This window comes from Lissotriton helveticus, chromosome 7, assembly GCF_964261635.1.
Source record: "Lissotriton helveticus chromosome 7, aLisHel1.1, whole genome shotgun sequence".
Classification (NCBI taxonomy): domain Eukaryota; kingdom Metazoa; phylum Chordata; class Amphibia; order Caudata; family Salamandridae; genus Lissotriton; species Lissotriton helveticus.
The window spans coordinates 1,386,356,351-1,386,370,760 of record NC_136068.1 but is presented as its reverse complement, the minus strand read 5'-3'; the positions used below and the strand labels follow the sequence as shown (position 1 = coordinate 1,386,370,760).

The 14,410-nt window shown below is 49.5% G+C and overlaps 1 protein-coding gene across 2 annotated transcripts in view; it reads left to right on the top strand.

The window, feature by feature from the left end:
* TBCD (tubulin folding cofactor D) overlaps positions 1 to 13,210 on the top strand; it is a 2,437,462-nt gene extending 2,424,252 nt beyond the window's left edge. For both annotated transcript variants that reach the window (XM_078654702.1, XM_078654704.1), the window contains one exon: positions 12,903 to 13,210. In XM_078654702.1, coding sequence (XP_078510828.1) covers positions 12,903 to 12,917 — 15 coding nt within the window. In that variant the 3' untranslated portion in view covers positions 12,918 to 13,210. The remainder of the gene's footprint in view (positions 1 to 12,902) is intronic.
* The last annotated feature ends 1,200 nt before the right edge of the window (positions 13,211 to 14,410 follow it).

The following is a 14,410-nucleotide window of genomic DNA, read 5'->3' as shown; positions in this document are numbered from 1 at the left end:
GAGCTCTGGCAGTCAGCCCCGCTCCGCTCGAGGTCCCGGTCCGGAAGGAGGTCGAGGGACCGGTCGCGGGGCCGGAGTCACCACAGTTCGGGAAGTCATCATCAGTCTTCGGGCTCGAAGTCCTCAGGTAAGAGGCACAAGAAGTCGAAGAGGCACCATCGCTCTTCTGACTCCCCCCGACGCTCGCGCGATGCGGCCGGGTGTTCGGGCGACACCGCCCCCGCGGCTCCGCGGCAGGCGCCACGGCCAGCTCCATACCCGCCGGTCCCTGGGCAGCACCCGATGCCGGAGGAGATCAAGTCCTTCCTCATGGCCGTGAGGTCGCTCACTCCTCCGTCGGGTTCCGCGGTGCCTTCGGGCCAAGCGCCCCCGACTGGGTCCCCACGCGGGCCAGGTGCTTCGGCCCCAGCGCCGTCGGGTGCTTCGGCCCCGGCGCCATCGGCTACTTTGGTCCCGACGCCGCAGGGCCCCGCCGGATCCGGATCCGGGTCGCCGCTGGTCGACCTCACTGGCGCCGGCCCCCAGGGTGTCTCCCTGGCGCCGTCCCAGGACGACGCCGTCCCCGGTCCTACCCTCGATTCGGAGCGGCGCCGCTCTCGACGCCAATTGGAGACTTTTACTTCTAGGACCCGGCCCCATCCTTTGAACCTGAGTACCAGGTGATGGGTGACGAGGGGAATAGGGAGGGGTCTGAGGACCCTCTGGCATGTGAGTGTCAGTCTTCTCAGGGCTGGACAGGGGAGCTTGGGGAGGCCAGTGGTCTGGACACTTCGCCCGACACTAGTTTTGTCTCCCCTGCTACCGTGGCTACGGAGGAGGGGGCTGCCTATAGTGTGGTGCTGACGCGGGCTGCCAAGGCCTTGGGCCTTGAGCTCTCCGTCGCGACCCTGAGGACTAACCTCCTCACTGAGGTCCTTAAACCGCAGGCAAGCTCGGCCGAGCCTGTGCTGCCCTTTAATGAGGCCTTGTCAGACGTTCTTTTGGGCACTTGGTCCAAGCCCGCTACAGGTCCGCCTGTGGATAGGTTCAGTTCAGTTCAGAAAAACTTTATTTCGGTCGGTACAACCTAAAAAAGTACAGCTCCTAAAATCATATACGACATACATACATAAATGCTTACAAATATCAATTTAGAACATTAAAAAGGCACAGTTCACAAAAAAAAAGCATTCCAACTGTCTTCAAGCCTCGTGAGTAAAAGACTAATCAATTAGGATACTAGGGTTAGGCGAACTATACGATTACATATCGGAAAGTTCATGATACAATAAATAAATAAATAGTTAAAAAAACAGGAGTGTTCTGTAAGGGGAACTAGAACTATAGCACAGTAATAAACTTAATCGTAAGCTATCCATACTAATATTATAAAGAGAGAGCCCAAACCTTTGAGGTGGGAAATCTCAGTAACCACAGCACCAATCACAACACCCAATACAGCGTTGGAAAGGGCAGTTGCAGCAGAAGGACATAGTCTATGCAGATGGCCACCATATTTTTTTTTTTTTGCGCAGAGTTTTATATAGCGCGAACTTGACCCGAACTGAATCAGGTATCAGAGCGCTTTACATAGCACCAGTTACGTTACATGAGGACACACATTCATTTTTGTTAGGCACGGGGAGATTAAGTGCTTTGCCCAGAATCACAGGATGTTTGGCGTCGTTACCAAGACTCGAACCCAGATTCCGAGGTCGAGCGCCTTAGCCGTTAGGCCAACTCCTCTATACTTGTAAAAGGTAAAAGAACCGTGCCAGCAAAGTAGTCCCTTGTGGGCGTGTCTGCGTTGTGCTGTGGGCGTGGGCTGGACAAACGCTGGGGGCGTGTGGTACGGCCATCACATCGTGGGCTGTGGGCGTGTGCTGGGGGCGTAACAAACACGAGGGCGAGGCAAACGCTGGGGGCGTGTGTCCGCCCTTCATGCCATGTGAGTCGTACATACAAGTGCCAATTACGTTGCTGCGCAGCTTCAAGGGGCATGCTGGGGCGTGAGAAACGCTGGGGCGTGTGTCCGGCCTTCATGCCATGTGAACGCAATTGTGCCGCATCAAGGGGCACGCTGGGGGCATGTGCTACGTTCCGCCCTTCATGCCATGTCGGTCATACATTAATCAGAAGATCATCTGCTGGGGACGTGACTTATCTGGAGGCCTGGTAAGTAATGTTACTGCAGCCTCTCCTGCGCGCTGTTACTGAACTCTCTCATTCAATGAAATTACACGCGCCTGCTACCATCAACCAGGGCTCTAGGCCGGGCTCAGGCGGCGGATCAGTACACTAATTACACGCCCCTGATAACATCAACCAGGGCTGGAGCCGGGCCTCAAGCGGGGGAACACTCGCCTGCTAACATCAAACAGGCCTGCATCTGGGCCTCAAGCGAGGAACACGCAAATGAGCGTGTCTGCGAGGACAATTACTGCAGCCTCTCCTACTCGCTGTCACTCAACTCTCTCATTAAACGGATTTACCGGCGGCTGATTACACGCGCCTGCTAACATCAACCAGGGCTGTAGCCGGGCTCAGGCGGCGGATCACTACACCAATTACACACGCCTGCTAACATCAACCAGGGCTGCAGCTGGGCCTTCTCCGTCCCTATTCTAATGAAACAAAAATGTTGTCTACCGCGAAATTTTAAAATAAATTGCCCTTGCCAAATACACACATTACACACATTCTATTTCATAACCGGACAACGTCGGGACGGGCTGCTAGTATAGTGTAAAATTATTAAAAGAATTACTTTAAAATCCTTGCTGCATGACCTAAGCCTCGTTGGATAATTTCAGCAGAGCACTTCTAGTGCATGGATAGGAACGTGGCCAGGCGCCACCGCTCGGATCCGGGCGACCCTTGCTTCCTGTCTACCCACCCCTCCCCCGAGAGCCTGATCATCCAGGTCTCTAACTCCCTGTCCGCATTCCCGATGGCTCCCCCCGATCGGGAATCCAAGAGGTATGAGCAATACGGGAAAAAGGTATTCTCCTCCCTGAGTTTGGGGTTGCGGTCAGTCAACACCGCCTGCCTCTTGGGCCGTTACACCCACTCTCTGTGGGACACGGTCGTGGACGTGCTGCCACAATGTCCGGAGGATGTCCGGACTAAACGCGGCCAAGCCCTTGCGGAGGGTCGAGATGCGGCATGGTACTCTATTCAGTGTGGGCTGGATACCACAGACTAACTGGGCATAGCGATGGCAAAGACGGTGGCGATTCGTCGCCACGCCTGGTTGAGGTCCGCCAATTTTTCGGCTGATGTCCAGAACACCCTTATGGACATGCCGTTTGATGGCCGTCGCCTCTGTGGCGACAAGGCAGACCATGCGCTTGAGCGATTTAAGGACTCCAGGGCTACGGCCAGGTCCTTGGGCCTCTCGGCCCGCGCCAGCAAACGGCTGCTTTTCGTCCTTTCGTGGCCAAGGAAGGGGTGCCCCCACACGTCCTGCCAGCCACGGACCGCAGACTACCATTCAGCGCGATGGCGGACGTGGAAACCGCCGTGGTGGCGGTCGGGGACAACGGCAAGGCCAGTCCACACCTACCTCTGCAGCATCCGCCTCACAACCCTCCTAGTCCGAGCTTTCAGGCCCATGTGACGCCAGTGGGGGGCAGGGTTCGCCATCACCACCTCCACTGGCGCTCTGTCACATCAGACAGGTGGGTGCTGCAAATCGTCCGAAAGGGCTACTCCCTCCCCTTCGAGGCATCCCCTCCAGCCATGCCACCGCAGTACCACCCCATGTCTTGCAACTTCTACAAGAGGAAGTTACGGCCCTCTTGGCCAAGGGGGCCATGGAGCGCGTTCCTGGGCCAGAAGTAGGGTGTGGTTCTTACTCCCACTACTTTCTGGTACCCAAGAAGGGCAAAGGGGGCCTACGCCCTATCTTGGATCTGCGGAACGTCAACGGCTTCCTCCAGAAGGAGAAGTTGAAGATGCTGACACTGGCTCAGGTCTTGGCTGCCTTAGACCCGGGAGACTGGATGGGAGCGTTGGACTTGCAGGACGCCTATTTTCACATCCCCGTCCTGCTGGCCCACCGGCGTTACCTGCGGTTCACGGTAGGCCACGAGCACTTTCAGTTTACCGTGCTCCCCTTCGGCCTTACCAGCGCCCCACGGGTGTTCACGAAAGTGATGGCGGTGGTCGCAGCTTATCTGCGCCGGTTATGGGTTTCAGTCTTCCCCTACCTCGACGACTGGTTGTTGAAGGCGGGCTCGCCCCAGACAGTCGTCAGCCACCTCCAGACTACAGCCGACCTCCTGCACCTGCTGGGGTTCTCCATCAATGTGCCGAAGTCACACCTGTGTCCCTCTCAGAAGCTCCTCTTCATCGGAGCGGTTCTAGACTCGGCGCAGGTTCAGGTTTATCCTCCCGAACAGCGGATTCGGGATATTCAGGCTCTGATTCCGATCTTTCAGCCATTATCCTGAGTCTCGGTCAGATTGACGCTGCGGCTTCTGGGGCTGATGGCCTCCTGCATCCTTCTGGTGCATCACGCCCGGTGGCGGATGCGGGCTCTGCAGTGGAACCTGAAGTTTGTGGGCCCAGCATCAGGGCAACTTGTCCGACCATGTCTTGATCTCGGAAGGCACTGCAAGACAGTTGCAGTGGTGGCTCACGAACCGCGATTGGGTGTAGGCTGTCGTATCCCACTTCCATACTACAGTCGACCTCCTGCATTCGCTGAGGTTCTCCATCAACGTGCCAAAGTCACACTTGACTCCTTCTCAGAAGTTCCTTTTCATCGGAGCGGTTCTGGACACAACACAGTTTCGGGTCTATCCTCCCAAACAGCGAGTCTGGGATATTCAGGCTATGGTTCCGATCTTTCAGCCTCTATCCCGAGCTTCGTTCAGGATGACCCTCAGGCTACTGGGCCTGATGTCCTCCTGCCTCCTGCTGGTGGACCATGCCAAATGGCATATACGGGCTCTGCAGAGGGACCTGAAGTTCCAGCGGGCACAACATCAGGGGAACCTGTCCGATTGCATCCAGATCTCAGAGGGCACTGCACACCAGTTGCAGTGGTGGTTAACGAACCAGGATTGGGTTGATGTCAGATTCCTCTCCCTTACCCAACCATATTTCACAGTGGTGACTGATGCATCACTTCTGGGATGGTGCAACCACATGGGGGAGGCGGAGATCAGAGGCCTCTGGTCTCCGGCGGAGTTCGGGCTCCACATCAACCTTCTGGAGCTTCGGCCGATTCGTCTTGCACTCAAAGCATTCCGTCCCTCTGTCCGGGGAAGAGTAGTGCAGGTGTTCACGGACAACACCACTGCCATGTGGTACTGCAACAAACAAGGCGAGATGGGGTCGTGGACCCTATGTCAAGAGGCACTCCTCTTCTGGGCATGGCTGGAACATCAGGGCATATATCTGGTGGTTCAAAACCTGGCAGGTTCGCAGAACGCCAGGGCGGACGAACTCAGCCGTTGTTGCATGATGGACCACGAATTACATCTTCACTCGTAGGTGGCGCAAGGTCTCTATCAACAGTGGGGTGAGCCTTGGTTAGATCTATTCGCCACCAAAGAGAGCATACGTCAGCAATTCTGCACATTGGAATTTCCAAGGCGGCACTCGCTAGTTGACGCTTTTCGTCACGAGTGGAGTTGCGATCTTCAATACGCCTTTCCACCTATACCACTTCTGCCCAGAGTGCTGAAGATCAAGCACGACCAGGCCCAAGTCATTGCTGTGACTCCGGATTGGGCACAAAGTCTGGCATCCCGAGTTGCTACACATGGCCATCGATTCTCTGTTCAGACTGCCTCTTTGGGAGGATCTTCTGTCGCAGCAGCAGGGCACGGTCCTCTACCGAACCTGTCCAGCCTCCACCCCCTTGCGTGAAGATTGAGCGGCGGCAGTTGACGTAGTTTGACCTGTCTGTGATGTCATTTTGGCAGCCAGGTGTCCCTCCACTAAGACGGTATACGCCTTCAAATAGAACAAATTTGTGGCATGGTGCACAGCAAAGGCTGTGGATCCCCTTCCCCCCTCTTTCTGGGATCCTCTTGTTCCTCCTTTCTTTGACCCAGCAGGGCTCTGCTCTGGGCACTCTAAAGGGCTACCTACCTATTGGCCAATTCAGCCTTTCTTAGGTTTCCTGATCAGCTTTCTGTTTTCAAGTCCCCTGTTGTAAATCGCTCCTTAAGGACATTACTCATCTTTTTCCTCCTGTTCCCTTTGTAATGCCCCAGTGAGACTGGAACTTGGTTCTTATATATCGTAATTGCGCTCCGTTTTGAGCCGCTATATAACTGTCCTCTCAGGCTTCCAACCTTAAAAACTGTCTTTCTTCTGGCCATCACCTCTGCCCGCAGAGTGAGTGAGCTCCAAGCACTTTCTTCTAAGCCTCCTTTACTGACTGTTCATCCAGACAAGGTTGTCCTTAGAACTCTTCCTTCCTTTCTTCCCAAAGTGGTTACTCCTTTCCATATTGGACAGACCCTCACTTTGCCTACCTTCTTTCCACGTTTGCATCCTTCCAAAGAAGAAGAGAGTGTCCACACTCCTGATCCAAAGCGTGTGCTTTCCTTTTATTTGGATCGCACAAAACAATTCCAGGTGGATGATAGCTCTTTGTTGGCTACATGGGCGCCAAAAAAGGTCGGGCTGCGCACAAACGGACCATTTCTAGATGAGTCTTTTGGTGCATCAAAGCTTGTTATTCCTTGGCAAAGAGGGAGGCTCCAGTGGAGTTGTGCGCCCATTCCACTAGGGTGACAGCAGCTACAATTGCTTTGGGACGTGGAGTCCCCCTTAATGACATCTGTCAGGCAGCTTCGTGGTATCACTGCACACTTTGACAAGACACTAATGCCTGGAGAGCCAAGTCTGGAGAGATGGCTTCTTTGTCCGTTCTATTCTCCAGGACTTCCGGGTGTGAACTTAGTTCGCAGACCCACCTCTGGGGTTGGTATTGCTGGGGTATCTATTCTAAGGTAAGGAATCTTTAACTAACTGTTTCTTTCAGATGAACAAGTTACTTACTTTCGGTAACGATATATCTGTAAGAAACATAGGTTAGTTATAGATTCCTTACCCCCCACCCATCCTCCCCTTTCTGTGAACTGACTTCTAGGGTTAAGGACTTCCATTCAGGGCCCTAGTTTTGTGCGTCAGTGTCTTGCATGGCTCTGTCCTTCTGGCATGTAATGTCGTGTATAGAACTGATGTCGGCACGCAAGGGCGGCGTCTATGTAGCTACGGCGACATCATCCCAGCGACCACGACGCCAACGACAAATGCGGAGCAGACCGAAGCCACCTTTCGATGCGCAGGGGTACTGCTGACAAAAAAATAATTCCGGATCTAGTCTGACGCCTGAGGGTAATTGTAAGGTAAGGAATCTATAACAAACCTATGTTTCTTACAGATATATCGTTACCGAAAAACGATCTGAAATCCTTGTTGGAGGTGAATGAATCTTTCATTTATTAGAGAGCAATCTCTTCTCTAGTGACTGTTCAACATGTGTGGGTTGTTTCTTGTTGTCTCCCGATCTGAGAGCAGAGTCTTCGTTTCTCCCTTTTCATTGCTGCTGAGTTTGGAAAGGTGTCAAATCACCTACAACCTCCGCACGTTTGGCCCGCTCCTTTGACATTAGTAGTTAACAATGCTAATGGCTCTGGTGAGTTGGCCACCAGGGCCTGGTTGTAGGCCAACGGCCATGTGCAGTGTGGGGTTGGCTGCCCGGTGGGGGTTTGTTGCAGGGCCTAGCCACAGGCATGCCCTGCGGACAACCTCCAGCAATGCACAGCTGATGGCAGTAGGCTGCTGGGGGTTATCTTTATCTCTGCTAATAAAATATTACATATGTTAAAAAGAAAACGCTAGCATTTCACTGAAAAAAGCTAAGGTTTAAAGTAGCGTTATAGTTATGTGTGATAAAAAGATCTGCTTTGAAATAAAACCCATAGAAATTCACCGAAAAAAAACCAAAGGTTATTGTAACGTTATAGCTAGGTGAATATGTCAGTGACAACATTAACGTTTGGAACTACAGAAATAAACCAGTTAGAGTTAGCTGAGCTAACTATAACGTGCGCCCCTGCCATGCACTGCTTAGGACATCACATGTTACACCACTCATGACATGTTCAACAATCGAAATGCGTAGCAAAATATTATAAGATACAGTAGCAACTCTTTTTTTAACAGCTTTATTTATAGTTTGCTGTATACAGAGGACAAAAAGAAACAAGCATTTCCAATGCAATAGGTCTCGCATTTATGCGAGCTTAAGCTATTGTCATTGTTAATGACAATGCCTTTTATTTATGTTTTGAAAACAAAAATAAAAGGCATTATAATTTGCAATGTCAATAGCTCAAACTCCCATAAGTGCGAGACCTATTGTATTACAAATTTGTCTTAGATTAGTGAGGAGAAACCCTCCCTTTCGCTCGCGTGGCTAATTAATTAAATAAATAATCCAGCGCGGCCGCTAAAGTGAAAGCGGACCGCGCTTCAAATGTAAAAAAAAAAAGAATGCTTACCGACTTATGAAGGAGACTGTGTAACACCTCAAGTAAAAGATCCCGTCCGCATTAGAGGTAACAAAAGGCGACAGGGCGGTAACAAGGAGGAACTAACAAGCCTCATTATCAATCGGAAGCCAGCATTTACCAAGGACAATTGGCACCAGCGAATCAAAATTATGGGAGGTGAGTAGGCGAAGCTTCCACAACATACTCGACTATTGCAAGCCTCGCGGAGCGAGCAGGGCTTGCACGCTGCAACGCTAGACTTGACCTAATAAGTGCTAAATAACAGTATTTGTATAGCATATATCAGCACTTCAGGTTTCTGACCAGTGGTAATTTAACCTCACAAGAGGCCACGCAGTGTCCCATCAATGGAGTAAAATAAGATTGTTTGTTTCTAATCATTACCCATAAAGGAACTAAAACAAGACATCTAGTATATGTTTGATTGTCCAATTGCTTCCCACATATATTTCCCTGAAAATATAACACTGCCATCTCTTTTAAAGTACGTCTGAAATGGACCCCAATTTTTCATGGTTTCCCATTTTACCTTGTTGCTATTAACTTCTCTGCATAAGAATTCCAGAGCTTACACCCACCTAAAACAAGGCGTGGGGCTTAGATGACTTCCAGGTGCAGGCCATAACAAATCTTGCTGCCAATACGTGGGAGGAGACCGACTGCCCGCTAGTGATGTAAGGCAATATGTCCCTTTCTCTCAAATAAGAGCACTAAAGGGACAATTTCCAATGCAATTCATGTTATCTCTTTTATATAAGACTAGCAGCCCGTCCCGACGTTGTCCGGGTATGAAATAGAATGTGTGTAATGTGTGTATTTGGCAAGGGCAGTTTATTTTAAAATCTCGCGGTAGACAAAATTTTTTGTTTCATTAGAATGGGGACGGAGAAGGCCCAGCTGCAGCCCTGGTCGATGTTAGCAGGCGCGTGTAATTGGTGTAGTGATCCGCCGCCTGAGCCCGGCTACAGCCCTGGTTGATGTTAGCAGGCGCGTGTAATGTCGTTGAATGAGAGAGTTATCAGCCGCGGGTAAATCCGTTTAACGAGAGAGTTGAGTGACAGCGAGTAGGAGAGGCTGCAGTAATTGTCCCCGCAGACACGCTCATTTGCGTGTTCCCCGCTTGAGGCCCAGATGCAGGCCTGTTTGATGTTAGCAGGCGCGTGTTCCCCCGCTTGAGGCCCAGCTGCAGCCCTGGTTGATGTTATCAGGCGCGTGTAATTAGTGTACTGATCTGCCGCCTGAGCCCGGCTAGAGCCCTGGTTGATGGTAGCAGGCGCGTGTAATTTCATTGAATGAGAGAGTTCAGTAACAGCGTGCAGGAGAGGCTGCAGTAACGTTACTTACGAGGCCTCCAGGTGAATGAGTTTGTCACGCCCCCAGCACACGGCCACAGCAAATGATCTTCTGATTAATGTACAACCCACATGGCATGAAGGGCAGAACGTAGCACACGTCCCCAGCGTGCCCCTTGATGCGGCGCAATTGCGTTCACATGGCATGAAGGCCGGACAGACGCCCCCAGCGTTTCTTACGCCCCCAGCGTGCCACTTGATGCTGCACTGCAACGTAATTGGCGCTTGTATGTACGACTCACATGGCATGAAGGGCGGACACATGCCCCCAGCGTTTGTCTCGCCCCCAGCGTTTGTCACGCCCCCAGCACACGCCCACAGCCCACGATGTGATGGCCGTACCACACGCCCCCAGCGTTAGTCCAGCCCATGCCCACAGCACAACGCAGACACGCCCACAAGGGACTACTTTACTGGCACGGTTCTTTTACCTTTTAAATGTATAGAGGAGTTGGCCAAATGGCTAAGACGTTCGACCTCGGACCTGGAGATCTGGGTTTGAGTCTTGGTAACGACGCCAAACATCCTGTGATTCTGGGCAAAGCACTTAATCTCCCCGTGCCTAACAAAAATGAATGTGTGTCCTCATGTAACGTAACTGGTGCTATGTAAAGCGCTCTGATACCAGATTCAGTTCGGGTCAAGTTTGCGCTACATAAAACTCTGCGCAAAAAAAAAAATATAAAATATGGTGGCCTTCTGCATAGCCTATGTCCTTCTGCTGCAACTGCCCTTTCCAACGCTGTATTGGGTGTTGTGATTGGTGCGGTGGTTACTGAGATTACCCGCCTCAAATGTTTGGGCTCTCTCTTTATAATATTAGTATGGATATGGATAGAACGTCCTCCCAAAAGAAAGCCACCCACATAATATGTGCAGCATGTGCCTGAGTCTTGCAAGCATCAGAACTAGCCTTTAGGCTCACTGGGAAACGTACCATCGGGTCTTTATTTTGTCAATGCATTCTCCTTGTATTGGGAATAGATGAATCATTTAGCTATTGATATCCAATTTGTGGACCACAGCTCATCATCAATTTTGCAGTTTCTTTTTCTTTTACCCGTTTTTTACCAGTTCTACCTACACGAGTGGTTTGTATTTCAATTTAGGTATGTTTAAGAATCCCGAAAGGGTAGAGATGTCTTTTCTATTTTATTGTAGTTAAAAAAAGGACTCAGTCGGTTTTTGTCTCTCGCCGACTTTCTTCTTAAATAGCTGCAGGGGTTGAAGAACTTGGGCGGGGACAAGTTAACCTCCTCACAGCATTACAGAACATTCTTAAATTACCCATTATTGTATACCTCACCTAATCTTAGGAGTAAGGGGGTTTACTTTGTTTTCCAGCGTGTAAACCCATGATCTGTCATTCACAGCAGAAAATCGTGGTTAATCACTGGGTAATAGCGGGAAGGAAAATGGGTGATTGAGATCTGCTTTTAGACTTTCATCAACAAAGCTTTTGATTGCAGCCGTTGTCTCTTGAAGAATACTGTATTTAGAGCAAAACCATCAACTAAAACACGATCATAAAACATACAGCACTGAGATGGATATGTTTCATATAAAAAAGAAATCTCCTTTGATTGAGGTTACTGCTCCCGTCAAATATAGCCTAAAGCTCTTGATATTTTCCTATAAAGGCCCCAGCCGTTACTTTACCCTTCCAACCCCTGAGCTAAACATCTATCCACACTGAAGCGGTGGCCTATCAATGCCTAGCAATAGACTGGCTCTTCACCGGAGTATAGGGCCTATCAAAAGTACCTAATATAGCACTATCTCACATGCAAATAATCATGCACTTTTCCACAGTTTTGAATCCTTGGAGTGCATTCTACCTCAAAAATCTACTCTGTGTCCCTAAAAGCCTGCATTAAAAACTTTGAACTTGACTAAAGTGTTCCGATTGTCGCCTCTCCTTTTTCTATGAATAATCCTCTCCTTACCTTCCATCCTCTGCAGCCTCCTCTTGCTGAGTACAGTCCATTCTAAGTCATGTGCATGTTTGCTGTAATCAATGTTTTTGTATTTCTGAAAATTGCCCACTCCTCATCTTGATGATCACAACCTGCCATTCTTTTAAAGTCACACCCTGGATCCTAGCAATATCTCATCTGCTCTAGCTCCTCTACTAATCCCACCTACCATCTGCCTAAACTCACCCCCCAGTACTGATCCCACCTATCTCCTACTAATGTAATCCTACACAAAGGCACTGGAGTGAATGCATAGGATGAGATCCTTTAACATAAGACTTACCTAGGGTTCCTTAGCAGCGTGCTGCCTGGTGTAAAGTGCTTCAATGCCTCGTATGGGGTAGTAAGCACTCTATAACTACAATTACAATACAATGCCATTATCCTGTTTAATCACCTGTTTCCAGTATCATAGGGGAGGATGATAATACAGGAAGGTAGGCCTTTGCAGAGTTTGTGGTATATCCGCTGTACATATTTTAGAGGTATGGGGGAGATGCTTGCTGAGTCAGCACGCATGGCTTAGTGTATGGGCGACAGACCAACCAAACCAGAATCCAATGGGGCTGTCTCGATAGGTGTCCTCAGTCCACCCTGGTACGTTGACAGCAACACCTCTTCAGGTTGTAGTATGTAGATATGTTCTCGTGGTTGGGTTTTACCAAATAATTCAAACACCTACTGACAGTTTGTAGACATGTGCCACACACACCACAGTATGATGTAGATACACATTGACCCGAAACGAAGACACGCTTAGATGTTTTCAGTGTAATGAAGAGAATCTATCCAACTAAATGATGAGCAATTTGAGACTGCTTGGGCACAGTAACAAGACGTGGATCCCCGCCAAGGATTTGTCAAGTTTTTGACAACCTGTTTTCGTACTCTGCCTATAATGACTTAGATTAACTAATCAAATTAATGAATGTCTGATTATTGAGTACAATTTGCATAACATGCACTGCAGAAATGTTTATCGGAATTCTTTGCTCAAACCACACGAGTTTCCCAAGAGCTTGTCTTATTAGAATATGTTTTCTCTTTTACAGAGCAACCAACCGTGAAGCTGCCCTGTTGAGTGGTTGAAACGCATTTTAAGCCAGTTTGCTGGGGGCCTCTATGCAGGCACAAGATAGAAGAGGACTTACGACCCTTTGCTGGTTTAATATTTCGCAATCCTCCGCTGATATCAGCGGAGAAAACCTGCTTCGAACCGAGACTCTTCACAGTGGCTAAATAATTCCTATAGCCACCAGATGGCACTCTGTACTTATGACCTCTCAAAATGGATAAAATGCATGCTAACAGTTTGCCACCGCCAAATGTCCGTTTCAATAAAATCATGTTTCATACTCAAGTTCCTGTGCAGTAAATAATTGTATGTGTTGAACGATAACGAACGGACTGTTACAGCGTCGATTATTTCGGTTACAGAGTGTATGTGTGCGCCTGTTTGATGTAATGCCAACATCCAGGTTAATGCTGGTAAACGCTCCCTGACTGCCCCTTCAAATTAAGTGAGATACGTGGCTGTATACACTTCAAAGTAGTCGTCCAAAAATATTTTAAAATAAACCTATCCCTTCTCTGCAAACCAGCACATTACTGATCAGCAAAACAACTGAGTGATGTAAAAATCTCCATGCAAACTGTAGAGGTGTAGCTGCACCCTCATGGCAGCAAGAGGGGGCCTAGTGGCTGCTCGAGAGCCTCATAGGGTCCTAATATTGAGAGAACCCTTTCTCATAAAGGAGTCAGTGGTTATATTAGATCCTGGATTCAGATGATCATTTCATGCCTTTTTGGTCACGGTTGCATTTATGCATTTCGGTGTTTTATGTAGCACCCAAGCATCTATCTCAGAGTGTCTATATACACAAGCATATGCACACTGGGTTATTGAGTATGTAAAGGTTCGGTAGAAAAGAGCCAGTTTATACCAATTATGACACAGGTTATTACTTTTCAGACAAGGGGCCACTCACTACCTGTGCGTCACAGATGTCCTCGTGTAGAGAGTTTGGGTGCGCTAAATTTGTGGAAAATTGGAAAAAATACAAGCTTCGCAAATAGCAGCAGCTTATGTTCGGATAGTTGTGATGTACCAGTGCTAAATATTTGCCTCGAACGGCGCATAGTTACGTGACATAAAGAGTCTGCGTTTGACGGGGGTGAGGGTAACGGCATAGAAAGTTGGGTTAAATGTTATAATTCACATGCTTTTAGAAGAGTCCATCAGTTCTGGTTGAGCTCTTCAGGCAATGTTGATCAGTTACTGTGCTCAGTTGAAGAACAGGTCAGTTTTCCAGCCCCTTCTCAATCATGAAATTTGTAAAGCAAGAGGATCAGCTCCAAACTTACCCACGCACACAAGGCACTCCACGATACCGGACCAGCATACCTCAACAGGTGACTCACCTTCTACACCCCTAACCGCCAGCTCCGCTCTGCCGACCACACCCTCTCTACCGTCCCCTGCATACGAAGAGCGACCGCCGGTGGCAGATTATTCTCCTACCTCGCCGCCAAGACCTGGAATACCCTCCCCATCCTCCTA